The sequence below is a fragment of the Arachis ipaensis genome, chromosome B3 (assembly GCF_059453495.1).
Source record: "Arachis ipaensis isolate K30076 ecotype BB chromosome B3, ASM5945349v1, whole genome shotgun sequence".
Taxonomy (NCBI): domain Eukaryota; kingdom Viridiplantae; phylum Streptophyta; class Magnoliopsida; order Fabales; family Fabaceae; genus Arachis; species Arachis ipaensis.
In genome coordinates, this window is record NC_142438.1 from 140,413,535 (window position 1) to 140,441,135 (window position 27,601).

Consider the following 27,601-nt stretch of genomic DNA (forward strand, 5'->3'; position numbering starts at 1 on the left):
TATTGATATAGTTTTTGGTAAGAATATTAAAAAATAAAATGTTTTTAGCCATAAAATTAGGCAATTTTATGTCAAATTGATTATTTTTGGATTATTTTTAATGGTCCTATGTTTTTTTTAAAAAAAATGTCTAAAGATCGAATTTTATTCTATTTTTTCATATGATTTTTAAATACAGAAATTATTTGTTAAATACAATATAATTTTCTTATAGAAAATAATTATTGTATTTAATTCTATCATACTTCAATATTTTTTATAGGAGTATTCATATATCGGATTCAATCTGCAAATCCGCGACGTTTATCTGAATTCAATAAAAAAAATTGTGGATATCAATATGATCGCAAAGTTATCGGATCCGATTTGATCCGCACATTACTAGGATCGGATTGCGGATTTTATGTAGGTATTCGCATATCCGCGGATCTGCAAAAATAAATAAATAAATAAGTAAATATTATTTTTATATTTTATTTCAACTAGTAATTATTATATATATTATATTATTTTATTTTTATTTTTTAAAAAAAGTATATTTAATAATATTTTAAGAATGAACATATTTCAAAGAGTGAAAAAAAGAGATTGTATTGATATTTTTTAATAAAAATAAGCTTTTAAAAAAGTGCGAATCGGATCTAAACTTAAAAATCGTGAGTATTAGATCCGATGATTTTAGTGCGGATCGAATTGAGATTTTAGTCATATCCAATTCGATCTAATTTGCATTCACCCCTAATTTTTTATAAATATTTTTATCGTATTAATTTTTTGTGGATAATTTGGTTGACGTTTAAAGTTTTAAAATTTTTTTTGGGAATTATATATGTGTATATATAATTGTTTAGATGCTTTAAGAAAAAATATCAATGTAAAAATCTCTATAAATTATAATTGTTAAATTTCAATAGAAAAAAAAATATCAATTAAAAAACTTGTACTTATTTTTATAAAATCTTGGTCAGGTCATAAAATCATAATAGAACTAATAATATACAGAGGTTGGGCCATAGGGGCATATCTGTACCGTACCACATTGCAGTGAAGTAGCTATTAATTAACCAACACAACTAAAGAAAGAAAGGAACCTCATTTTTTGATCTTTCCCACAGTTTGAAGGGTCCCACTTGCAATCGCCAATAGAAACTTAAAGTGGCAGTTTGCTTAATTAAAATAAAATACATAGATATTATGCCACTTAATTACTCATTATAGAGTCTTAACAACTTAGTTTAGAATAGATTACACACTTGTCGAGTTTGCTGCGACTGTTACTGTTGGAGTAGGATTCAGATATTGACTAATCAGAAATTCATTCTCATAATCCAATTTTCAAAAGTGTATTACCCACGCTAAACACTTTTGTTTTTATTTTTATTTTTATTTTTTATACTGTATTATTTTCAATGAGTTTTATGTAGGAGTTTTTATATTACGTTTTAATCATATTCTTATATTTGTAAATTTTTTATATTTAATAAATAATTAAGTTAATTTTTTTAATATGATAGTATACGATTTACACCAAAAAATATGATAATATATGATCATATACTTTATAATTTGTATATAAATAATACATATAAGATAAATCTAATTTAATTAAGGATTTTTCGAACCATTACTTCAATAACACTTATTGAAAACTTTTTGTTAACATATATACAATTGGTTTTCAAAGATCTACACTGCATTCAAAGTTTTTTTTTTTTTTTATTACAAAAAACATATACATTTAAAGAGTACATTTGATGTATTTGTTAGTAAAATTCATAAAAACAAAAGCAATACTAGTGAGAGTTTTAATTTTTTTTCACAATTTTTAATGGTTTAATTTTTTTTTTCAAATGTGATAATTTTGCTCCTGAATTTACTCAATCGGTGGTATTCTCATCTGGCTGACGCCATTAATGATTATTCTACTCTGTATTTATAATAACAAAGAACAGTAGATAAATAGAGTATAAACTATAGAGTTACTTCAACATTTGACAATACAATGAATGAAAACAAAATAAAAATTCATAGTAGTTTTTTACACGGATACAAGTGTAATTTAATTTTAATTTTAAATATTATTTAAATCATTTTTCATTAGTAGTAGATGTAGGTTCAATTGTAATTAATTAGTCACTTTAGTATATGTCAATTAAAATATAAATTAGTTTAATTTATCAATTATTTAATATATGACTATCATTAATTATAATAAAAATATATAAGAAATATATAAAGTATAATTACATAATAAACAACTTATATATTTTTATTTTATAAAATTTTAAAAAATGAAAATAAGTCATTTTTTTGTCTCTCAATCTTTGTTTTTTTTTTTTAATCAAATCATCAATATCACAGTTTAAATAAGGTATGAGATTTTCTTCCTGTATATATATATGATACGATAACTTTTGTGTTAATAGTAGGAAATTGTATAAGAGATTAAGACTCTTATAAATGTTTTTTTAAATTGGAAAGTGTACCCCGAATTTAATGTGATGAGTGGATTAAACCAACTAATATTTACTAATAAACATGAGGTTTTAATCAATTTGGGTTGGTCGAGTAGTCAGCTCACTCGTTCGCTTAAATAAGTGTTAGGGGTTCGAATTCTGTCTTATGCATGCAGTAACTCATTGGCCCGCGCAGACTTTTAAATGGAACTCAGATTCGCGACAGATTAGTCTTTGACCTGTCGGATTAGGGAATACCATGGACAACCAAAAATAAAAATGACGTTTTTGGATAATATAATTTATTAGAGATAACATAAAAAAATAAAATCAATTTTTGATTAATATAATTTAGAATAATACTATACATTTAAGTTTTTTTATTAATCAAATCTAATTAAATTAATTTAATATAATAAAATTAATTATAATTAATATTATTCTAAATTTTATTATTTAACTTGATTAGACATAATTTTTAAAAAAAATTTGAATATGTAATATTATTTATTTATTTTATAACTTATAACAGTATAATTAATTTTTTCATCAATATTAAGGTTTGATTTAGTAAAATCTTTTAGACACATGCTTGTGTTTTTTAGTATTACAACGATTATATTACGTGTTTAATAAATAAAAAAAGTCGTATATTTGTGTTTGTAATTTTAAAAAAATAAAAGTATTTTTAAAAATATTTAAAAATTATTTTTGTAAAATTAATTTATATTTATCAAAATAAAAATTTAATATAATTTTATATATTAATAAATATCTAAATTATTTATATTTATTATAATTATTTAAATTTTAAAATAATTTTGTCAAACATAATTATTGTTGTTTATACTTATTAATTTTTTTTAGTTTTATTTATCAAACATCGACTTCATAGCTTTTAAAATATCATATTTTATAAACCAATTGTAATAAACTACTTTTAAAAGTAAAAGTTTCATTAAATTCATTATATATATAATTTTGATTATTAGTATTTAAGGTAGAATTTAGACTGTATAAAGTGAAAAAGTTAGTAAAATAGTAAAATAGACAAATAGTAGAGTAGAGGGTTAATCACTATTAATTTTGTAATTTCTATAAAATATATGTTTTACTATCTTAATTTAAGATTCTCAATTTATTATTTTACCAATTTTTTTATTTTACAAAATCTTGATTCATTTAGATAATATTATTAAAAAAAATTAATTCATAAAAAAATTCAAATTTTATTGATTTTTCTTTTATAGAAAAATATTTCTAATTAAGGACTATTAAAAATAGAAGTTACGAAAGCATTAATATTTATTAGTAGTAGTTTCGGTTACATTTATTTAACAATAATAATAATTAGAGTAATATAATTGCAAATAATAATAATGATATATTTGCACCAAAAAGCAAGGAAGGTGGAGAGAATCTAGAAATGGGCATTTGGTATTGATATCCTCAAAAAGGCAGAAATAAATGGAATTATTTTATTCAAATTTATAGAAACAAGAGAGAGAAGAGTGAGAAGTGAGAGAAGTGAAGAAAAAGCAGAGAATAAAAAGAGACCGGATGTTGACAAATTTCATGTCACTGTTGTTCTTAGAAGGTCGTTTGTTTGTGTGAAGATTTCTTATCTGGGATCTCTCTCTCTTCTCTCTTCTCTCAAAATCCCCCTTTTTTTTTCTTTTTTTTTCTCCCAAAAAAACAAAACCTTCATTTCATTCTCTTCTGCTTCTACTCCGTATCAGAGAGAGAAAGAGAGAGTTACCCACTCTGACTTAATAGATCGAAATCGAACGATCTAACTTCCTTCAATGTAATTGCTGCTTTCAGCTAACCCTTTTTTTTTGTATTTTTGGTATAGTTCGAGTCAAAAGGCCTCTCAATTTTTAATTGAATTTTTTTTCTTAGATTCTTGAGTGTTGAATGGTAGAATCCATGGCGGATTCTTAAGTGCCGGTCATATGAGGATGTGGCTCTGAGGTAATTTTCCATTAATCGCAGTGATTTTCCATTAATTAATTTTTTCTGATTTTGTTTTTACACATGGAATTCAGTTCTCGGCCCCCTGTTGCTTTTTCGCTGGCTTAATTAATTTGGATTTTCAACTTAATTATTTTACTTTCTTTCTTCTTAATTTTATTTTTATTTGTTGGTTCGTATAACTGGGATGTTGAATTGTGTAATTTCGGTGTGTTAGATTCTTTGAGGGGGCAATATTCGTTTTTCAGATTATTGTTGTATTGGATCTGTTTTGTTCAATATTTTTCTTTGAGGTGATTTTTCATCTCTTTGGCTATTGAAGAAATACGGGGAATTGTTTTGTTTCTCTAATTGCATTGAGGTAGGACTCGCATAGTTCAACTCGAAATCAAGTAGGATTTTGTTTTGATTTATTCAGTCTCTCATTATTCTGAAAAGGATTTTGGTCAAAATGGCTGTTTCAAGATTAATTGGGCGAGTCTGAACGGGGTTTCATGCATTTGGAAGCATGTACAAATCTTTTATTGCAGAAAGTGCCGAAGTTTTATTGGGATCACTCATGCTTGTGCTACTTCACTGACAGTGACTGTGTTCTAGCTGTTTTAGGTGCTACCTCACTTTGTTAAGGCAGTGAAATTGTGAATTTGTAACTTCTCAGTTAATTATTTCTAATGTGGTTATTACTGCCTAAGCTATGATTAGCTTGATTTGAATCTCCTTTCTTGCTTGAAAATACCGAAAGGGTCAACTTTGCCTAAAGAAAAGGGATTTAGTTAATAGGTTTTTCTTTCTTTTTTTTTCCCCAACAGTGTAACTTGAAGTCCTACTTTTAAGATAATGTTTCCTGCACCTTAACCATTCTTGTGACTAGGTAATCTGAAGTAGTTTCTGTTTTGTTCTGCTAGGGTTAGACATGGCCAGATTTCTCATGTATATTTTACCCATAATTCGAATCATGGGACTTGTGAATTTAGTCAGTTGCATTTTTTGGCTTTCCAAAATTAAAATACATGGTAACTGCTAGGAGCAATATTAATCCTTCTTGTAACCAACGTTTTCAGCCAGCAATAGATGCTTTTTGCATGTCATGTTTCTTGGTTTAAGGTTCTTACTGATTGAGTACTTCGTGCAGTAACCTCACTTTCATCTAGTCCATGTCTCTAACACGTTGATTTTGTTTTACATCCTCTCTTTAGGTAAATAATTTTACTTTTTTTTTTGTGTGGTGAATTTAATCTTTTCACTTTAGTCATTGTAATTAAATGCTTGGGCTGATAGCAAAAACTTGTCTTAGGAAATTCCTTGCTTGTTATAAATCCTTTTTTAAATGCATGCTGTTTCTCTTCTTAAATACAAGGTGATATACAGAGTTGAAAGGAGTAGTTGTTCACATAACTTGGGTGTGGGATCTTTATTTTCATGCGCCAGAAGGATTTTATTGAACTGTTAATTTAAAATACATAGATCAGAGTCATACATTCATACTTGCATATTTACATCTTCCTGTAATGTATGAGATGCAAGGGATATGGATGGGAACTGTAAGATGTGTCAGGTAATGTGTGAGAATAATTTTAAATTTAACTGTGCTCAATTATCAGGGATGGGAACCAAAGTTCAGAATCTCCCAGGATACTACTCAATGAGAGATCTTAATGAGGAATCCAGCAGTTGTGGCTGGCCGCTATTTTATGAGGATAATAAAGCACTGGTAAATGGGCAGTACTATCATGATTATATGCGAAGTGCTACTACAGATGCATGTTCAGCTTATGAAAAGGATGCTGTGAAGCAGACAATGCTTGAGCATGAGGCCGTATTTAAGAATCAGGTGTGGCTCCATTTTCCCCTTGGCCTGTAATTCAAATACTATGTTTTGGAAAGGTTCAGGTGTTTAGTGTTTAGGGTGTTTAAAGACAAAGTCTTATTAATCAATTTAGAAATACCAATGGTCATGCATTTTTCAATCTCTAGGATGGTTGCTAAGTGTGACTTAAATCTTTTTAATCTTATTAGCACTAGTTTTCTGTCGACATGGTTCAAGTGGCAGTAGCATTCAGCTTAATTTTATTTATACTCCATAATTGGTGAACCTTTGATATATTTAAATTACGTATTTGTCAACCAGGTCTTTGAACTTCACCGTTTATACAGAATACAAAAGGATTTGATGGATGAAGTTAAAATGAAAGCATTACACAGGAACCAGATACCTGTTGAGACATCATTTTCCGCAGGTCCATTGGCATCTAGAATAACATCTGAAGATGGTAAAAGATGGAATATTCCTGGATTTCCCACAGGAAGTTCTAATTGTGCCAAAACATCTGTTTCAGGCATTGAGGGTACTTGTTCCCCTTCAAGTTCTAATAAAGGAGCAAATAAGCAAGCTAGTCTATTTCCGTCCCCAAATGGGAGTAGTTCAAAAGATGTTGAGGTGCTGGAGTCCAGACCCTCAAAGGCGAGGAGAAAAATGTTTGACCTTCATCTCCCTGCTGATGAGTATATTGATACTGAGGAAAATGATAAGCTGAATGATGAGAAGATAAGTGGTACGACAATATTTCTTCCTGAAAGAGATTCCAAACATGGAAAGGGAGCCGATGTAAAACCTTTTTTTGGCAATGGTGGAAACACTGGTAGCCAAGAAGACACTTCAAGATCTGAGCAGTTTTTAAGGAGCAGAAGTGGTTTGGCTGACTTAAATGAGCCTGTTCAAGTGGAAGAAACAAATGAGACTTCATGTGTTCCATTTTCAAACCATAATCAATATCAAGAGGCACCTGAGTGTTCTGATCTATCTGCCAAACAGAAGTCAAGGTTTTTTGGTTTGTCCAGGGAAGAATTGCTAAACTCACATCATGGAACTGACAGCTGGGCTCGAAATAATGGATATTCAGAGAACAATGGGAATGGAAAAGGATGGATTTCTTCAGTACTGGAGGCAGGTTAGATCTTCCATTGAACCCTTCTCCATCCCCTTTCCTCCCCGTCCCTTTTTTTAGCAGCTGATCATAGTAATTTATAAGAAACTGACATTAAATTAGGCTGATAAAAGAGATTGGAAGCCCAATGAAAATTTAGATTTTTATTATAGCTTGATGGATGAGTGCACTGTTACCTTTATCCTCATTTAAAGTTGCAAATATTTCTTTTTGCTAGTTATTTTATATTTTTTCTCTGACAGGGATTTAGTAAATTATAAGGAAGCATATAGTTTCTCTCTCTTGACTATATTTTGGACTAAATTTTCTTTGCGAGTATGTGGTAGAAATCAAGTATCACTATCATTATGATTTCTTATTAAAAAAAAGGGTATTCATATGATATATGATAACTTGTGCCATAACTATTTTGTTTTTAATGCTTACAGGGCATGCTAAAGGAGATTCAAAATACATCCCCCAAGTCCACAAACAAGAGCATTCCCCTTTATCTTCCCAAACAATGAAAGATGCACTCAGAAAAACTCATGAGCCTACATATGGCTTTCAAATTAATCAAAGCAAGGCTGAGTTTTGGAGGGTAAAAAGTGATTTAGATACCAGTGAGAGACGTTTTGCATACTCCACTAATAAACATCCAGAGCCTGTTGGATCATCGCATAGACCTGGTTTCTTTGCAATCACCCCTTCCTCTGATTTATCCAGGTCTTGGTCTCATTCACCTTCTTTGGAAATGGCAAGTGGTAACCTAGGCCAGAAGTTGGTGTCTATTCAGACTGCGCCATCTCAATCCGGTGCCTTGAATAGGAGTTCCCAGCCACAACAAAGCAATGGGATTCTGGGAGATAGGTGGCATACAAATATTAATTCAAAGCTTAATCCAGGTTTTCAATATGATGTACCTGTTCAGAATGGGTTTTACCCTGGGTCTGCATCTGGGTCCAAGGAACTTTCAGTGAACATCTCTTCAATCAGCTATGACTATCTCAACCATAGTAATGACTGCAAGAGAATTCCTGAACACTTCAACAATGGTTCAGCAAAATACTTTAAGAGTTCAAATTCAAAGTGCAATGACATGACATCTGGAAAAGATATTAACTTGAATGTAATGCTTTCAAACAGCTCATCCAACAGCTTGGTTAGCCAGTCAGGTCTTGGAATCAGGAACAGTGAACAGAAACGTGAGGAGCAGCTTGCAGTGTTGCCTTGGCTTAGAGCCATGTCAACATGTAAGAATGAGGTGCAAAATGCTGATAGAAGCTTAACTGCTGGAGAATCAAGTTTTTCCCATGTTGCTTCTTTATCTAACAAAGATGAAATTAGTAAGGGATCTGGTGGAGAATTTTTGCACAATATAGCATCAGGTTTGCGTACTAATGATATTGAGCGAAAGGGGACAGAAATATGTGAGGGCTCTACTGTTAAGAAAATTCTCGGTGTTCCCATATTTGATACGCCTCAAGTTTCTCCTAAGGAACCAACTTCACTGACTTCTCCCTCCTTGTCAGTTCCTAAGCCATCTGGACTGCAATTACTGAAAAATAATGGGAAAAACTGGCTACTTGATATTAACTTGCCTTGCGACGATGATGTTATTGAGTTGGACGATGAAGCTGTCACTGAAACTTTTGTTAGTAAGAAAGGATCTCCTGCAACAGGAGGCAGCTCTAGAAATCAGATTGATCTTAACTTGAGTATGAGTGAGGATGAAGAATTTGTGACACCTCCAACCACCAATGTAAATACAAAGGCAGAAATAGATCTTGAGGTCCCTGCTCTTCCTGAGACAGAGGAGGATGCCACTCCTGAAGAAAGGCAGATTGAAACTCCTGAAGTATTAAGACCAGGCCCACCAAACATGGACGAACAGCAGCAGGATGAAGTTATAAAGTGTGCAGCAGAGGCTATCGTTGTCATGTCAACTCTTTGCTGCAGTCAGGTGGATGATGTGATCAGTATTCCATCAGGAAGTCCAATGGAGGACCCACTAAGTTGGTTTGTGGATTTCGTGTCGTCATGTGTAGATGATCTGGAGAGAAAGCTTGACAATTCAAGGGAACAAGATGGTGAGGATAATGAAGAATCTTCCTCAGGGGAAATCGATTACTTTGAGTCCATGACATTGAAACTGGCAGAGACTAAAGAAGAGGACTACATGCCCACGCCTCTTGTTCCGGAAGACTTCAAAGTGGAAGAATCTGGAACAACATCGTTACCTAGTCGCACGCGAAAGGGGGCGGCAAGGAGAGGAAGGCAGCGGAGGGACTTCCAAAGGGACATCCTTCCAGGCCTCACAACTTTGTCGAGGCATGAAGTAACGGAAGATCTTCAGATATTTGGAGGGCTTATGAGAGCAACGGGTCATTCATGGCAATCAGGGTTAACCAGGAGAAGCTCTTCTAGGAATGGAGGTGGCAGGGGAAGGCGGCGGGTACAGGTCCCCCCATCTCCCCCTCCACCTCCACCCCCACCCCCACCCCCACCCCCACCCCAACTTCCACCAATGGTGACAATTGAAAATTGTACCCCACTGATACATCAACTTAACACTATTGAAGTGGGATTGGAGGATAGAAGCTTAACAGGTTGGGGCAAGACAACTAGAAGGCCGCGAAGACAGCGTTGCCCGGCGGGTAATCCTCCAACGATCCGGTTAATCTAATCACTGTAAGAGTCTTTAAATATATAGATGAGAATTATAGAGGGTAAGCAGGCCCTTTTCCTGTATTGATGGATAGAAGGAACGCATGATGTTCTCAAGCACGGGTATTTCTCTTTGTACATTTCATCAACCCGTATTTGGGTATTATATGTTTGAGTGTGACTTGTTAGTCATGCTGTGATAGATACCAACTTGTACTATTCTTAAATAATGTTGCATGATTTTTTTTTATTTTTTTAATGTCTGACTCTATATTGAGATGTATACCAGTGAGTAGCTTCTCTGTTCTCACTTGGATTCTTAATTAGTGATTTTTAGTTGCATTGCATACAAGGATGCATGCTTGAATTATATAGCCTCCACCAAAAAGGACTTTTTGGCTCCTTAGCTTATGAAATGGATAATAGTAGATGACATTATTGTTCTGAAATTCAGTCTTTTATAGTTGTTTTAAGGAATCAATTATCATAGTATGTTAGTTATATTAATTCGCAATCCCCTAGAATCATAACTTTGTAGTTGTTAGTGGAATAAAAGTACTAGGGTGTTGGTGTGTTGCTATTGCAACTTACAAGTAGAAAGTTTTAATAGAAAATATAAATTAAAATGTATTTTTTTATATATTGGAATAATTAAAAATGAATTTTATTTTTTAATTAATTTCTTTAGATCACTCCGGCTATATCCTTTTCTATAATTCTATTTTTGAATAGGTTTTACTCGAATGTTTATATAAAATATATTGAAAAAAAAAATACTCTAACGGATGAATAACCTTTAAAATTAATAGAAAGAGAAAAAAAAATCGCTAGATAATTAATAATAAACTAATAAATATTTTTAAATTATATTTTATATTAATTAATTATTATTAATTAATAATTATTTAAAATTTATTTTTTAATATAAAATTAATAATTATTAATTATAATTATTTAAAATTAATTAATTAAGAATTATTTACCTATATATTTTTTTTAAAAAAATAAAGATGATGACAAAAGAAAAAGAAGTAAAGAGGAAGCCATATTTGATTTTTTGGCTTATGTGCCGGACTGACATTGTTCATGCAGTTTATGATGTTGAGGTAGCACCACTTGTTTTTTTTTTTTTTTTTGGGGGGACATTTTTTAAATAAAAATTTTGAAACTAACTATAACATACACATATAGACATAATACATAAAAAGGAAACCACCTATGATGTACGGAAATACGGGATATGAATTTTAAAATTTTATAAGATATGAGAATATGCATACATATAAAATATAAAATATTTTTTCGATAAATTGTAATGATATTTTAATATTTTGTTAATATTAGAATATAAAATAATTTTTAATTATTTTTAATATTTTATTTTAATTATATAAAGTATTTAAAATATTTTTGTTTCAATAAATAATAATATATATTATTTTTAAATTTATTTTAAAAATACATATTAACAAATAAGAAATAATATTTTGGTGTGTCTAAGCGTGTCTGAAAAAATTTTTTTTATAGTTGGACACAACAGTCGAACGAGTGTCGGTGAATGTCATGTTCAAAATATATCCGACATGCAAACATATTAACTCAGCGAAATGTTCTTACTTCGTAAAAAACTATAAACATTAAAGCTGTCCAAAGAATGCTGCTCAATTTTTAAATATTAATAGTTAATTAGTGACATCAATGAAATTTGAAATATTGGCATCATAAATGAATAAACGATGCAATGTTTAAATATTTCGACCATCAAAACAACCGAGATATCAACACGACAACATTGAATAAATCAATCAACTTTTTTTCTCAAACGATGTCTTCAAGTGATTAAATATGAGCCCGTATATTGTACGAGTTCTACACTAGTAATAAATAAGAGTCAATCCTAAAAGAGATGCTAAAGTTAATTGAAATGTGTTTTTTTTTATCCCCAAAAAATTTATGGAAGTAATAAATCATCGTGGGGAGTTACGGTAAATTAGCTGTAATAGTGTAATATTGTAATGGGTGGCAATAAAAGTATTTCTTCAAATTAAGTGGTAAAATATAATAAAAATATTTTAGTAATTTATTATTTTAATTTTGTCCAACTATCCATTATTCCCATGTATATTTAAAAACTTTTTATTATCTTTGGTACAACCAATTCGGATATTATTAGGATTGCTCTTTCATAAAAAAGAAAATGTTTAGATATTAATCAAGGCCTTTTTTCCTTCTTTTTTAATCACAAGTGAGAAGTATGTAAAGTAAAATGAATAACACCAATCTTTTAACAATGAATATAGAGAATCATATGCATGCACAAGTAAATAACTGAAGTGGAGAAAAGGAAGTAATTCTATCAAAAAGAGAATGAAAAGTCCACATGACAAACTATCTTATTTCTTAACCCATAACCATAAAACAAAACAAAAGCGGAAAATAAAAAGTGGTCCTCATATCAGACATCAGATATGCTTTCAACCTTTCACTAATTCATTGTTTATTGGAATGAACCGAACCGGAACTGAATTTTTTAATTGGCTAGCTAAAAAATCAATTCACTTTATTGATATATTTTTTAAAAATTAATTTAAAACGTCTATTTTAAAATTAAATTAATGGATATATTTTTCAAGAATATTTTAACCAGTTAACCCACAAAACAAATTGGCTCAAAAGGAGATATCATGATTCATGATTGATATGATGAAATTAAAGAAAGGGAAAAATAAGGGTAGCGAGCGTGAATAGCACGCGAGGAGATGGCGCGTGGGAGGGGAAGTTGAGTGGGACAGAGAGAGGGAAGGAGATCTTGGATGTTGGTTCAGTACGAAGTGGCAGGAAACTGAAGATTATGCGTCGGCGTGTCGGTGTTTTGTGTGTATGAAAGAGAAACTCCTTTTTTGATTGGCACTTAAGTGTGTCTTCTGTTTCTCTCTCTTACCCCACACACACTCTGACAGAATATATTATGATTTTTATTACTTTAATCATTAAAATTATCAATCCATCCGATCACATTTGAGTAGAAAAGTCTTCTTTCCGTTGTACATTTCGTCATATGGCCCACTATTAGTATAAGATTCCTAAATTCTGTGTTTTTTTTCGTGTGTAATTTTTAAAATTAGGAATTGTTTATTTGTATACAAATATTTACTTGTAGTATCAGCAATTTTTTTTTTATATTTTTTACAAGAACGTATTTAATTTGTCTAAAGTAATTATCCTTATTATTGTATTATTGTCTATACTTTTTTATATTTTTATGGATAAAAGATAAATTTTTTATTTTTTATTTTTAAACAATTAATTTCAATAAAAATATACAAAAATTTAGAAAAATAAAAACAGTGCATATGAAATATATCAAAATTCATAATTCGAAGCAACCTGATTCGAATTACTAGATGTCACAAATCATGCATAAAACAACATTTTCATGTAATTCAAAGCTTACTAATTCAATTTATATAGAAATATGATTTGGGGAATCAACGTAACATTTTTTTATTTGGGTGAATCACGAAATATTGGATTAGTTTTGGTTTATTTATGTGTTTTGCCCAATATAATATATAAACTTAATTTAGTCTATGTGTCTTAGTCTTTGTCTCTTATTTAGTCTTATTTTTAAACTCAACCTAAAATAAAATAAGGTTAATGGCTAAAAGTAATGGCAAAAAATAATAAATTCTGATGACTCTTTAATATTTTTTTAAATTAAATACTAGAAACTTGACAAAAATAACCAATGATATAGTGTGTGTTTGGATTAAAATGTGTAAATTAGAGTTTGCCTCAAAATGATTTTTCAAAATAAGTTTGTGCGATTTATATTTGGCAACTCTATACAAATTGATTTCGATAGAATAGATATTATTTAGATAATCTTAGTTAAAATTATTTTTGGATAGATAATTAATAAAAAAGGCATTATATTAAATTACAATGCTATCCTTTTAAGCATTTCTTTTGATATTTTTTTAATTTATTTTTTATATAGTCTCTTTTTTAGTATTCTTATTTTTTTTTTACTATCATATAATTTTTTACTACTATTATTATTTATGGTTAATTTTTGTTTAATTTACTTTATTTAATGGAACCAACAATTCATATTATAAAAAGATAACAATAATAAAGGGCAATTTACACAAATAAAATGATTGAAAAAAAACGTTACGCAAATACAACATTGACAAACTCCATACACGAATACAACAAATGCAATTGTATGTAATCCGCTACACCCTGTAGCGGAATCCAAAAATGCACGTAATCCGTTATACCCTCTTGCGGATTACGTTGAGAACATGCATAACATAAACCCGCTACAACCGGTTTATGACCAAATTTTATGAAAGCATAATCCGCTACACCTTATGAGAAGAATGACTTATTATATAAACCTGTGTAATAGTAACAACCAATGTAGCAAAATGAACGAATTGATACAAAATGTAATCGTCGTTTGCAATAAATTCGTACGACCAATATAATTTTACATACTCAAAGTTTTCATGATTGCTATATTTTAATTTTTTAAATTTTCTCTTTTATGTTTCAGTATTTGTTATTACCAATAATGATATGTTTTTCACTTTTTCTTTCTTAAATTATAATATTTTGTAACGTATTTTGATGTCGTCTATACTATTTTTCTTAAGCTTATAATGTATATGATTTTTTATCTATTCAAATTAAAAAAAAAAACTTGACATGTCTAAATTTATAAGTATTCAATTGTAATCCATTATATTTTTTTCTTCACTTTTTTTTTACTTTTATTTTATACTTCGTTAATTAATTAAAAAATATATAAATTTTAGATATATTAATTTTAGGATTTATTAATAGGTCTCGTACGAACTACTACTAGTAGAATAGAATTAATCCTAATGGTTGTTGATGACAATGCCGAAAATAATATTAGATTTATTTTTGTTTTTGTTTCTCTATTTTTCTTTTTTTATTAGTTATTTTGTTCTCCTTATTGCTCCACCTAGTTGTGTTGAGCTCATTTCTTAAAAAAAAAATCTACTTTATGCCAATTCATATGTATAAATATTGCAGCATTAAAAATCTTGTTAGTTGTCATCACCTCTACTTATCACAGATAAGATGTTCTCTGGTTCTTCAAACAAAAAAAAATCAAGATTAATAAATAAAATTATTACATATTTCTAAAATTAAAATAAAAATAAAAATATTGTTACTTTTATTTTTAAAATATACTATTTTATATATAAATTTTTTAATTTTATATTTATATAAATTTATAAAAAAGAGTAATATTATTCATTCTCTATACAAAAATCTTATAATTCAACAAAATTAGTTTAAAAGTTATTTTATTGATATTTGTGTTTATTAAAAATTATTTTTAATTTAATTTATCAAATACATATGCCTACAACTTTTAAAAACTTAGTTTTTAAAAATTAACTTTTACAATCTATTTTTATAAATGACGATTATATTTTGTATCAATTTGTTTATTTTGCTACATTGGTTATTACTATTACACAAATTTATCTAATAAGCCACTCTCCTCATTCGCTACAGGGTGTAGCGGTTTATGTTATGCATGCTCTCAACGTAATCCGCGATAGGGTATAACGGATTACGTGCATCTGGGTTCCGTTACAGGATATAGTGGATTATATATAATTGCATTTATTGTATTTGCGTCTGAAATTTGCCAATGTTATATTTGCGTAATGTTTTCCTTCAATAATTTTATTTATGTAAATTGCCCAATAATAAACATAATATACAAAAACTACAACTATGAAATTATATGTCCATCTCAAGATCTCTTCACCCATAATTTTGACAAGAAGGATATGAAATTTTGTTAGAATTTATAGCGTCATTTGATTGGATACATCAATAGTTGGAGTGACTAAATGATCAGATTCTGTTATTATTTACCGTTAATTTTTTATTTAATTTATCTTTTCTAATAAGATCCATCATTCATGTTATAAAAGAATTACAATAATAAATTTTATAAAACCAAATAAAAAAATAAAATTCATATTTTTCTTAATATTTTTAGTATTTTTTTATTTAATATTATTTTAGATTATATTTTTTATTACTTATAACTCTTGTGTTGTTTTATGATTAATTTTTTATTTAATTTATTTTTTTAGTGAGATTAATAATTTTTAAAGCAAATTGTATTTTGTGTCTCTTTGTAAAGAAGAGAATAAAGGGTAGGATTGATAAAAAAAAATAAAATTTTTTGTTGAACGCATAAGTTAAAACTTTTAACCTCAGCGAAAAAAAAGATAGTTAAACTAAAAATTGAAACATTAAAAAAACTTGAACATACTTTGTAGGGAGACATTTAAATAAAGATGCCTAAAACATTTTTTTAAAGATATTTTTTAACAATTAAAATTTAATATATGTAATCGATTAAACCGTATTATTTCTGTTATAATTAGATCAGATAAACTGATTTGGCCAAAAAATTGATGAACCAAAATTTAAACCAGTCTAAATTAATATTTTTTTATAAAAATAACTACAATACTCGTATTATAGAAAATGACTAAAATACTCATTATAATTTAGGGATAAGAGTATTTTAGTCATTTTCTTAATAAAGATAGTGTGGTTATTTTCTATAAAAAGTATTAATTTAGACAATTTCAAGATTTAATTCATCAATTTTTTAGTTAAATCAATTTGTCTGATTTAATTTTGACAAAAATAAAATAATTTAATCAGTTATATGTATTGAATTTTAATTACTAAAAAATATTTAAAAAAATATATTTTAAATGTCTTTATCCAATGTAACTCTCTACTTTAGTTCAACGCTAAACTAAACATACCTAAATGATCCCCTTATATACATATTTTTGTCTTCGCACAAAATAGAAAAGATCTAGACCTAGACTGAGAGTCTATATACGATGGAGAAGAAAATAAAATTTAGTGTTGACATTAAAGCACCAAATATTGAGAAGATGACCTATCTTGAGATGATTCCTCTGAGCAATACGGATCCAAGAAGAGCTAGCAAGATTGTAGGTGGAGGCAGAGGTCATGTTCCACCTCTTGAGAACCTGATCGCACACTTCGCCACAGGGTTCTATGAGCCCTACCTCCATTCCAATTAGCCGATTGTTCTCATCCCTTGCCTCAAAAATCCTCATCATTGCCGGGTCTTTGAGCGCTAAGAACTTGCACTCCTCGTTTATCTGCTTCTCTGGCATCGCCAACCGGTTGTTGTTGCGCTCCAGGTCAGTTTTGTTTACTTCCTTCTGCATCACAAAAGTTACGTCCGTACCCCCCAATGAAATGATTATCGCTTTAAAAAATTCCGGCAGTTCTGGAATAACGATACTTGATGATCCTGATCCCGACGAAAATGCATTCTTTTTGTCATTTTTAGGACTCTTGTTTGGTTTCTTGATTTCATCATCACTGTTAGTCTCACTTTGATGAGCGTTCTTTATTGCTTCTTTCTTGTCATTTTCTTCGATATGAAGTACCTCAGATGAAAAGTTGTGGTGCAGCAAAAACCGTTCCAAGAACATGTTAATTTCGATCAGCTTTTTTTCGCTGTAGAGTTGCGGAGCTTCCCTAGACACTAAGACGTTAAAGGCCCTAAGAAAATCTAAGTTTTTCATGTCTATCTTCAACAACTATTTCAAAATTTCCTTATCTCTCGATTTTAAATAAGAAACAATTTCTAAAAAAATGAGAGAAACAAATTAGAATTTTTTACCTTCACTCTTATATAGAAGGTTTTTACTTAGGATTCAAGCTATCAAGCGTTATACTAAGATAGATTACCAGTTTATCTTGGATTCAATTCAAATTAAACTGGATAGGAACTTTAAATAAAGATAAGATATGATTAAATAATTTAGCCATTGATTAAGAGAGAAATCAATCTTTCTCGATTTAAATATACATGAAGTAAATTAAACTATTACGACAAGATACTGTAAAGATATAGTTTACAAGATAATAATATATCTTGAATCAAACTGATTTCAACAATTCGGTTGCAATGATTATCTTTGCCTGATATCTAATAATGCTTAACTTTATAACGGACTATTAACTATTAAGACACCAAAATAATAATAATAATAATAATGATAATAATAATAACGGACTATTAAAAGAACGAAAACAAAAACTTAATCGAAGTACAAAACGTGTCGTTTATTGTCCCAAAAAGATGTTAAAAAATGGTCGTCGTTTCAGGATTCCTTCGTCGTACACCGAAACCACGCCTTTGGTGGAGGCCCATTCACCACCACGCATCATTCCACCAACCGCCGCTGCATAAACTGCCGCCAACCTTCTACCTCGCTCGGATGTGCCAAAACGCAGATACTCTCAAGAAGCTCCACGCGACCCTCATAGTCCACGGCCTGTGCGGCGGCGCTGACCAACTCCTCTCCGCCACAAAGCTTCTCAGCCTGTACGGCTCTTTCGGCTTGGTTGGCTCCGCCCGCCGCCTCTTCGACCAGCTCCCTTCACCTGACTTGTACTCCTTCAAGGTCATGATCCGTTGGTACTTCCTAAACGACATGCATTCCGACGTCGTTTCAATCTACGACCTTGCCAGAGTAACACTCGGTGCCTTAAACGAAGACGTCGTCTTCTCCGTCGTACTCAAAGCCTGCCGCGAGCTCCGCGACGCCGTTTCGGGGAAGCGGCTCCACTGCCACGTCATCAAGGCCAGCTATCCCGACAGCTTCGTCCTCACGTGCCTCGTCGACGTGTACTCCAAGTGCGGCCTTGTCGATAGTGCACGCCACGTGTTCGACGAAATATCCGAACGAAATGTGGTGTCATGGACCGCGATGATCGTTGCTTACGTGCAAAACGAGTGTGCCGGAGAAGGGTTGACGCTTTTTAACAAGATGAGGGAATGTTTTATGTCTGGGAATGAGTTCACTGTTGTGAGTTTGGTGAATGCGTGCACAAAGTTGGGATCTTTGCATCAAGGGAAGTGGGTTCATGGGTATGTGATTAAGAGTGGGATTGAGGTTAATTCGTTCTTGGCAAGTTCTCTTTTGGATATGTATGTCAAATGTGGTGACTTGAGGGATGCACAGAAGGTGTTTGATGATGTTTTAGCCGTTGATGTTGTTTCATGGACTGCTATGATTGTGGGGTATGCCCAAAGGGATCACCCTAACATGGCATTGGAGTTGTTCAGTAGTAAGAGATGGGAAGGACTCTTGCCGAATTCCGTTACCCTTTCGAGTGTGCTCTCTGCTTGTGCTCAGATTGGGGATTCCCTTTTGGGAAGGTCACTTCATGTTCTTGCGGTTAAGCTTGGGTGTGATGATGATCATGCTGCGAGGAATGCTCTTATTGATGTATATGCCAAGTGTGGTGCCATGTCGGATGCTCGATGTGTGTTTGAAACCATCCTTGATAAGGATGTTGTCTCTTGGAATTCGATTGTTTCCGGTAGTGCTCAGTGTGGTTGTGCTTATGAAGCTCTTGAGCTGTTTCAAAGGATGAGGTTGGAGTCATTTTCCCCTGATGCGGTTACAATTGTTGGTGTTTTTTCGGCTTGTTCTTCCCTTGGTGCCCTCCAATTTGGTTCCTCTGTTCATGCTTTTTCCTTCAAGTGTGGTCTCATGTCGTCCAGCGTCTATGTTGGCACTGCACTCCTCAATTTCTATTCAAAATGCGGCGATGCAAGATCGGCTCGCATGGTGTTCGATGGCATGGAGGAGAAGAATGCTGTGACATGGGGTGCAATGATTGGTGGATACGGCATGCAAGGCGATGGCAGTGGATCTCTTGCTCTATTTAAGGATATGTTGAGAGAAGAATTTGAGCCTAATGATGTGTTGTTCACAACTATATTAGCAGCTTGTAGCCATTCAGGGATGGTTGGAGAAGGCTCAAGGCTGTTTGATATGATGTGTGGTGAATTGAACTTTGTTCCTTCCATGAAGCATTACGCGTGCATGGTTGATCTTTTGGCGCGTTCCGGCAACCTTGATGAAGCATTAGACTTCATGGACAAGATGCCAGTTCAGCCTAGCGTTGGTGTGTTTGGAGCTTTTCTCCATGGTTGTGGACTCCATTCGAGGTTTGACTTAGGAGAGGTTGCAATCAGGAGAATGCTGGAATTGCACCCTGATGAAGCTTGTTACTATGTCCTTGTGTCAAACCTGTATGCTTCAGATGGAAGATGGGGCATGGTTAAGGAGGTAAGAGAGATGATAAAGCAAAGTGGATTGAGCAAGGTCCCGGGTTGTAGTTCAGTGAAAATTGGTATTAACAATCATCAATATGCTAAAGTAGCAGCTATTGCTTAGACATATTGCTTTCATTTTGCAAGTTCAAGTGATGGTGAAGTCAAACTAGTTGCTCATACTAGTGGTTCCATGAAGGCAAGGTAACATTTTATCAGCAATCCCGAGATGAACTAGAATGAAAAAGTTCAAAGGAGGATTAGAAGATTGGATATGCCAATTGGCAGAAGCAAAAGAGGCTAGTGGCCTAAAGGTAAGGGTGAATTTGGATAAAGGCCAAGGTTAGACAGGATCATAAAAAGTGGCATTGCACGCAAAAACTGGTGTGATCCATTTTGCCTAAGCAGCAGCCGGGTTGAATGGTTGACTATTCTGTTATTGAGGAGAATATCAATCAAGAGAAGATAAAGCATAGTTATAGGGAGGAAACGAAATAACCCTACTAACTTTTTTATTTGTCATCCACTTGACTCAACGAGTCATTTCCCATTTCTCCTTTAAACACCGCACCAATAGAGTGTTGATCCAAGTGAAAGGTTCAGATCCTTTTATTTTATATATTTTAAAAGAATTATTGCCAAATATTTTTATTTAAATATTCAAGAAAACCTAACATACGCATACGCAAAATTTTGCCCGATGAATAAAATAAGGACAATTCATATTATAATCTTTTGAATTTATTTAACATGTGCCTCTTGTTTAAAACACATGATAAAATTACTAAAAGGGTTTTAATTTTTTTGAATAAATATAAAATAAATATATAAAAAATTTAAATTTTTTTATATTTTTAATAAAAAAAATTTAAATTAATAATCTTAAAATGTGTCCTTTAGATAGCAAAATCCTAATCTTTTTCATATTCCTTTGGCAGCACAATTCCGGTGACATTGCAATCTTTTAGAACTTTGGATAATACACGATCCTTGCACGCCTCATAATTCTTGCACGCAAAAAGAAAATAACAACGAAAAAACACTGCATTGAAGAGTTAAAGCTTACGATGGGACATCAAGGAGCAACAGTAAGAACACAATGAGAAGAATAATCTTAAAAAATAATACTACACATCCAACTCTTTTTATTAATCAAGAATAATCTAATTTTATTAATCTGTTCTTTCATTGAATGTACAAGACACTTAGAAGAACCAAGCAACAATTATCTACCTTCGAAGATCAATTACATATACATACATAAATACAGAAATTTATCAAGGCTTCAAAAATTTCAAAGAAACAAAAAATGCTTCCATTCACATTTCAAACACATACATATCCCCTCCTACTTTCCCGTTACCAGTGAGAGAATAAGGGGTAAAGCAATTAATAAAGAAACTGCAGCCAACGATCTAATTGATTTCATGTTGGTCTTTGGTAAACATATTTTGTTCTTGGATCCACAATAACACCTTTCCCTCCATTAACTTCTAAGTCATGCCTGCGAGTAGAGTGAAAACAAATTAGGTCCCTGTCTATGATCTAACTTTGACTGCAATGGAAGAATTAGCAGTTCATATAAGTAGAGTTATCATACTCTCAAGTTAACTCATTAAGAGTTAACAAATTTTGGTCCTCAAATTAAGCGTACAAGTTTACGAATTTACAAGGAAGATTACAAGTTGAGTCTTACGATTCAAGTTTACCTGAACTCTACAAGTTGAGTCTTATGATTCAAGTTTACCTAAACTCATAACTCTACGAGTATAGATGAACTCTAGAATTTGATAACCTTGCAACTAAGATAGAAAAATTCTTGAATAAGTGAGGATCCCCTTTGCTAGCAAAGGGCACCCCCCAATGTGCTAGAACTGCTTTAATCCCAGATACTTTCAGAAGCCAGAGATTAAAAGTGAAACATCGGACAAAATAACAAAATGTGAAGAAAAAAGGTAAATATGAAGACTCAACTGGAACACAAAATCTGGTATGGTCAACTGTTCGCGAGGTACATATCTGAAGAGCTGCAGAAGTCGATCAACATATACTACTTTCTTCCAAACCTGAAAATAAATGGTTAATGATAATAACATGTACAATATGAGGTCATCATATAGGTTGAGGTTCCTGTAATATACCACATTATCCACAAACATCTGTAGCGCAAATACTGCCGCCTTAAGCCCAAAAGTTGGATGAAGGACATATATTGCCTATGAATACCAAATCGGGAAATCAGAACAAAGACTCAAATTATGATGATTTCAGACAGTAGAAAGAGTGCTCACATGCAGGTTGCGCTGGTGCTTCCTACCAAGTATTTGTTGCAATCTTCTCATCCAACCTAGATCAGGCTGCCTAAATAAATCGAAACAGGACAGAAAAGTTACAAGGAATCATGAGTGCTGCACATAAATATGAAGCATCCAATGATTGCAGTTGGATATACACAAGGTTTACAAATGCAACTTGCTAATGGATATTCATGGCGCACCCTGTCTCTCTCAAGTGTGAAGTCATAAAACCTACACTTAAGCATATCTGCCCAAGGAGCATACAGGTAAGTTAAGTTTCCTTGAATCAAGCCAGAGGACTACCCAGATTTGACACGGGGCTAGGTGTCAGTGTTTTAATAATGTGAATAGCAAGAAAAACATAGTGCAAAGCCATGTCAAGGGTAATAACTATGTAAACATGGTTAAGTGGTTTCATGATGCCACATAAGGAATGATCAATTATTTCAGCAACTAAACAATGTACTAGCAACACAATACGTTTAGCTAGCAAGTCCTAATATACATGTTTACATAACTGAAAGTACTCAGTTGGAAAAGCAAGTTTTACTCAACAAATAGCATCGTATTTTTCAACAAAGACAATCCTTAGCAAATTGTAAACCTCCATTTGGAAAGATTGAACCAATTAGTAGTTCAGTACATCCTAGAATTCAAACATTTTAGGACTTACATCTGCAAAGAAGCAGCAGAGTGGAAGTAGACAATAGTATAAGGTTTCTGTATTATGGGCTCAAACTCCTGAAATTAAAAAAGAAAAACATCAATGTCTGGGCAAAAATTGGTTAACTCTTAAACATGGGTATGCCTTCCCAATATCCTGAAGATGAAAATTTCAAAGAGCCAGCTTCACGGTTGCCAACATTAAAAGATATAGAGCTGAAGGTATATAACTGGATTACCTTCACCACATGAAGCACAAATCGTTCAAGATCAAGACATCTGAGCAAAAAGTGAGCTCCCACAACCACCATGACGGGTCGACCCTCACTGTCTACCCCTCCACGATAACTGAAAAAACATAATAGGGCTAATATGAAGACCGCAGACGACATTACATCACAGGACATGCATGCAAAATGGGTGATGAAATAGATGGATACATACACAATTTTCATCTCTGCAATTTCAGAAAGATTTAAAGAATTTGCTTTAGAAAGGTATCTAGAGTGGAGAGAATATTCTTCAGCAGCAGACAGCGGAGGTCCACCAAGGTCACCATATCCAAGCAATTTGGTACAATTCCAGCCTCTTTGTGCTTCAGCAGTTTTCTCCCACTGCTCCAAACGCCTTTGGTCAGGGTCTTTAATCAAAGACATGAAGGCAGGATCCAGAAATGAATCTAAATATGATGAATTCCTAGATAAAGGCAAATGGATCAGGAAAACTACACGAGAAGTAAAATTTCTTAAATGGATTTGTTCTATATCAATAGAATACATAAAGAAACACACTACAGCATAAAACTTCCAAATAATGGCAATTTTGATCATAACATATGCAACAAAAACAAAAACCCTAGGTAAATGACTTTTTCTGTTTGGATTTACACTTTAGCAGAATTTTGATATATCTTTTCATAAACGTAAACATTTAGGGGCTGATAAAGGGCATAAAAAAAAAACGAGTTCTTTAGTGATTTATCAATCCTAAACTTTAGCTTACAAGAAAAATAGTCCAATGAAATCTGCACAGAAACAGAAATGCTTCAAAACTATGGTGAAGCACACATCACTTATCAAGTTGTAACGGAAAATGTTAAATTATATTAACTGGTCCTAGAAGCCTACATATATATGATCCAATTGATTATGCTCATACTAGTGTTTGTTCATGTTGGATTACAATGAAAATCCAGAAAGATATTATATTATCAGTTTTGAAAATTGAAAAAATCTACTGACCTGCGAACCAAGCCAGCATCACTGACAGGAAGATCAACTGGATCTTCAGTTGGTTTTGAAACATTCTTTTTAGGCAAAGGTTTAATTCTGATTTTACGCTCATCTATCATGGTTTCACCATTTTCATCTCCAACATCTGCAGGAAGTTTTGAAAATGCAAACTGCTCCTCGTTTTTATCTCGTGGAAAGTAAAGTGGAAGCAACCTACATTAAGCAATACAAAAGGTAAAAATAAACACTCAGAGAAAATCCAAAGACAAGGTTATGCAGAAGATCAACCGCACTTGTTTAACTCCACAATTTTTCATGTGATTTTAAACATTGCACATATAGACAGAGAAACAACATCAAATGCTGAAAATACCGTTTATATATCTCTGTATCGGTTGTGCTGGTAGTGCAAAAGACAACAGCTTTTATGTTGTCTTTCTGCTTCTCAAGAAACCGCCGAACAGTTCCTAAGTACAGAAAGGAAGAAGAATAAGGTTTAGCCTTATACTCAATGCGTTCAGCAGGTGCATGTTAACATGCAACCTTTGGAAAAATAGAAAACTATAGCAGATTATAATCTGCAAAAGAAAAAAAAAAACTGCACCCAATATACTGTTTGTTTTCCTTAAAAAAATACATTAATCTAAACACTCTTGCTATGGTAGTAAGCCAACTTAAACAAACGGGATTAACAACTTGGAGAGAGAATATTTTGTCATCCTATAAAGTAAAAACCATGCAAGGGGAAAAAAGATCTTACTTATAGCTACATGCGCAGCTGGTTCTCGGGGATAGTTTTTTGCCTCTGTATAAATACAACCCATAGCAATACTGCATCAATATATACCAAAGACAAGTAAGACATATATCTTTAAATAACTACAGGCTCCCTGACACAACAAATCTGGTAGGAAAAGAACTCATAAATTTTGAAAAGAAACAAACCTGTGGAGTCCATTATCAACTAAAAGCTCCAGGCAAGAACGATAACAATGACTTAAAGCATTCTCAGCAGCAGTATGGTACTTCACAGCATACTTTGGACCAACAGTGTGGATAATTCTCCTGCCAGAATTTTATTAAAGGAATAAACCATGATAAGCAGAGAGTCCACACTCTATAGACAAGAAATTTGTAACAAATGCTGAAATATACATCAGTTACAACACAAAGTTGTAGAAATGTAGCATGCATCAACAAAAGTTTTGCAGCATAAAGTATGATTTAGAGATCTCCGAAATCAGATCCAAATCCAGAGACTAGAGAGGCATGCTGTTTGAGATTTACATAGTCAACATCCAACATTTAAAAGACCCTCAAAGAATATGCAAGAATGCTCCCTTTTTAGCAGCTTTGACCATAGACATAACTATGAAACTAATGAACAATTGTCTTTTTCATGATTTGAGATTTAGTTTTCTCCCTAGAGACAAAACTTGCCTGCCACTATACGCACAACACATAATCACAAGTGCATAGTAGTATTTATCTTCTTACAAAGAGATACTGTGCATTCCCTTCAACAACCAAAACAAAAGGAGTCTATGTACAAACCTGGCGGGAAGGTCATATGCATTGGTAACTTTAGCCATCCCCGTTCGGCATCCACCCTGTCAACAATAAAGTCGTGTGAAGCATATCAGTTAATATGTTTGTGCATCATTTCTCAAAATAACTGTTTCTCCAGGATAGTACTGACATATGAAAATTTATCTATAAATTTTCTGGGCAAGTCTACTAAACATGTAATACAATAACCTATCCAATGTTGACATCTTAGCCCAATCTTCCAACTTACACACACACATGAAATCCAAAACGTTAGTTTGAATATAAATATTGAACCATGATGAAACACTGATATGAGAGTCCCATCTCCTAAATAACCCTTGAATTCACACAAGAAATCCAAAATTATAATACAAATTTGTAACTAAAATTAATTAATGTTCCAAGATTGTATATTACTAAAGTTCAAGATAGAGCACAAAGAAACAGTTTCATTAAGTAATTAACTACCAGAGTCGCACATTCTTCTGCAAGGCCAGGTCCAGCTGCAGCATGCAATCCAGGGCTGCTGTGTGTTTCATCCATATTCTGTTAATCGCAAGAACCAAAGGCAAGATAAGAAATAAGAAATTGTTAAATTAACAACAGCATCCACCTCAAGATAATTGCTAACCTCATTTGTTGAATTAACAACAGCATCCACCTCAAGATTCCATGGATTTCCCCTCCACAAATATATCTTTGAGTTAATTTCATGATCAACAGGAAATCTTGAAACAGAACCGATGCTACTACCATCTACACCAGAAGGCGATGCCAGAGGATCAGGAAAGTATGTAGCAGAATATTCTCCATTTTCATACCCCAAGGACTGATCAGCATCATTCCATCGCGGAACTTGATCCAAGGTCACCACAGAGTCACCACTGTCAGTAGGCAATCCACCTCGGGGCGTGGCTGAAGCAGCCACCGGCACAGGCCTATACATTTCAGTTTCAGTTCAGGAACTCCTTCCAAGCTCCACAACCAGTTAGAGTTCAGCTGGCATGACATGAATTAAGTTCACAGCAAAGTAAGCTACCACTCTCGATACTTAATAATTAACAATTCAGTAGCAAGAACCCTCCTTTCAAAACACGAGATTCAAAGCCAAAATCATAAGGACATCCCGAATCGATAAAGAAAGGAAATTCGACACGCGTTATGCGCAATAAGAAATTAAAAAGATATAAATAAAAGGGGAATTTAAAAGAGAGAACCCTAGATTGAGAAAAGAAGAGAAAGAATCGAACCTGAAATTGACGGGAAATAATTGAAGGTGGGATGGTGGGGTGTGGAGGTGATGAAGAGAGGGGAGGAATTGAATGATTGTGATGGAAAGTGAAACGATTAGGTTGGAGATGGGAGAGGTCGTGTTCTTACGACAAAAGGAAAACGAAAATGCAGCTTTCGTCTTTTTCTATTTTCTGCCGCTTTACGGCTCGCTGATCGAGATCCGCACCACAACAAACAGATTACAATGCAATCATACTCCTCTCTCAAATTTTCTAAATTTTTTCACATTCTTTTCACCGTTAATAACAAGTTAACTGAATTTCAGAAACACCCTCAATATTCATTCCACATTATCTACGTTATTTTAGCGACTAACTTGTACAGTTGTACTCGTGCCAATGCCCAATGGAAT

At 32.3% G+C, this 27,601-nt stretch overlaps 3 protein-coding genes across 4 annotated transcripts; 2 read left to right on the forward strand and 1 right to left on the reverse strand.

Moving 5' to 3' along the window:
• Positions 1 to 3,936: 3,936 nt before the first annotated feature.
• On the forward strand, positions 3,937 to 10,427 carry LOC107631846 (uncharacterized). Of its 2 annotated transcripts, XM_088509214.1 has the most exons (6): positions 4,032 to 4,263; positions 4,359 to 4,430; positions 6,032 to 6,261; positions 6,559 to 6,667; positions 6,767 to 7,378; positions 7,804 to 10,427. In XM_088509214.1, exons 3-6 carry the CDS (start codon positions 6,034 to 6,036, stop codon positions 10,038 to 10,040), a joined length of 3,186 nt encoding a protein of 1,061 aa, XP_088365340.1. In that variant the 5' UTR covers positions 4,032 to 4,263; positions 4,359 to 4,430; positions 6,032 to 6,033; the 3' UTR covers positions 10,041 to 10,427. The 2 variants fall into 2 exon arrangements, with proteins under 2 accessions (XP_088365339.1, XP_088365340.1); XM_088509213.1 differs by having other exon boundaries at positions 3,937 to 4,263; positions 6,559 to 7,378.
• Positions 10,428 to 18,198: 7,771 nt separating this feature from the next.
• Positions 18,199 to 20,882, forward strand: LOC107631845 (Pentatricopeptide repeat (PPR) superfamily protein). Its single transcript, XM_016335415.3, has one exon. It carries the CDS (start codon positions 18,238 to 18,240, stop codon positions 20,335 to 20,337), a length of 2,100 nt encoding a protein of 699 aa, XP_016190901.1. The 5' UTR covers positions 18,199 to 18,237; the 3' UTR covers positions 20,338 to 20,882.
• A 473-nt stretch (positions 20,883 to 21,355) lies between these two features.
• LOC107631844 (uncharacterized) lies at positions 21,356 to 27,545 on the reverse strand. The gene is made up of 15 exons (XM_088508080.1): positions 27,207 to 27,545; positions 26,588 to 26,955; positions 26,425 to 26,502; positions 25,960 to 26,015; positions 25,351 to 25,470; positions 25,166 to 25,236; positions 24,779 to 24,872; positions 24,415 to 24,618; positions 23,618 to 23,869; positions 23,413 to 23,521; positions 23,184 to 23,251; positions 22,505 to 22,574; positions 22,355 to 22,429; positions 22,188 to 22,279; positions 21,356 to 21,717 (listed from the first exon to the last, which is right to left on the reverse strand). The coding sequence occupies exons 2-15, from the start codon at positions 26,900 to 26,902 to the stop codon at positions 21,639 to 21,641; spliced, it is 1,683 nt and encodes a 560-aa protein (XP_088364206.1). The 5' UTR covers positions 26,903 to 26,955; positions 27,207 to 27,545; the 3' UTR covers positions 21,356 to 21,638.
• Positions 27,546 to 27,601: the final 56 nt, after the last annotated feature.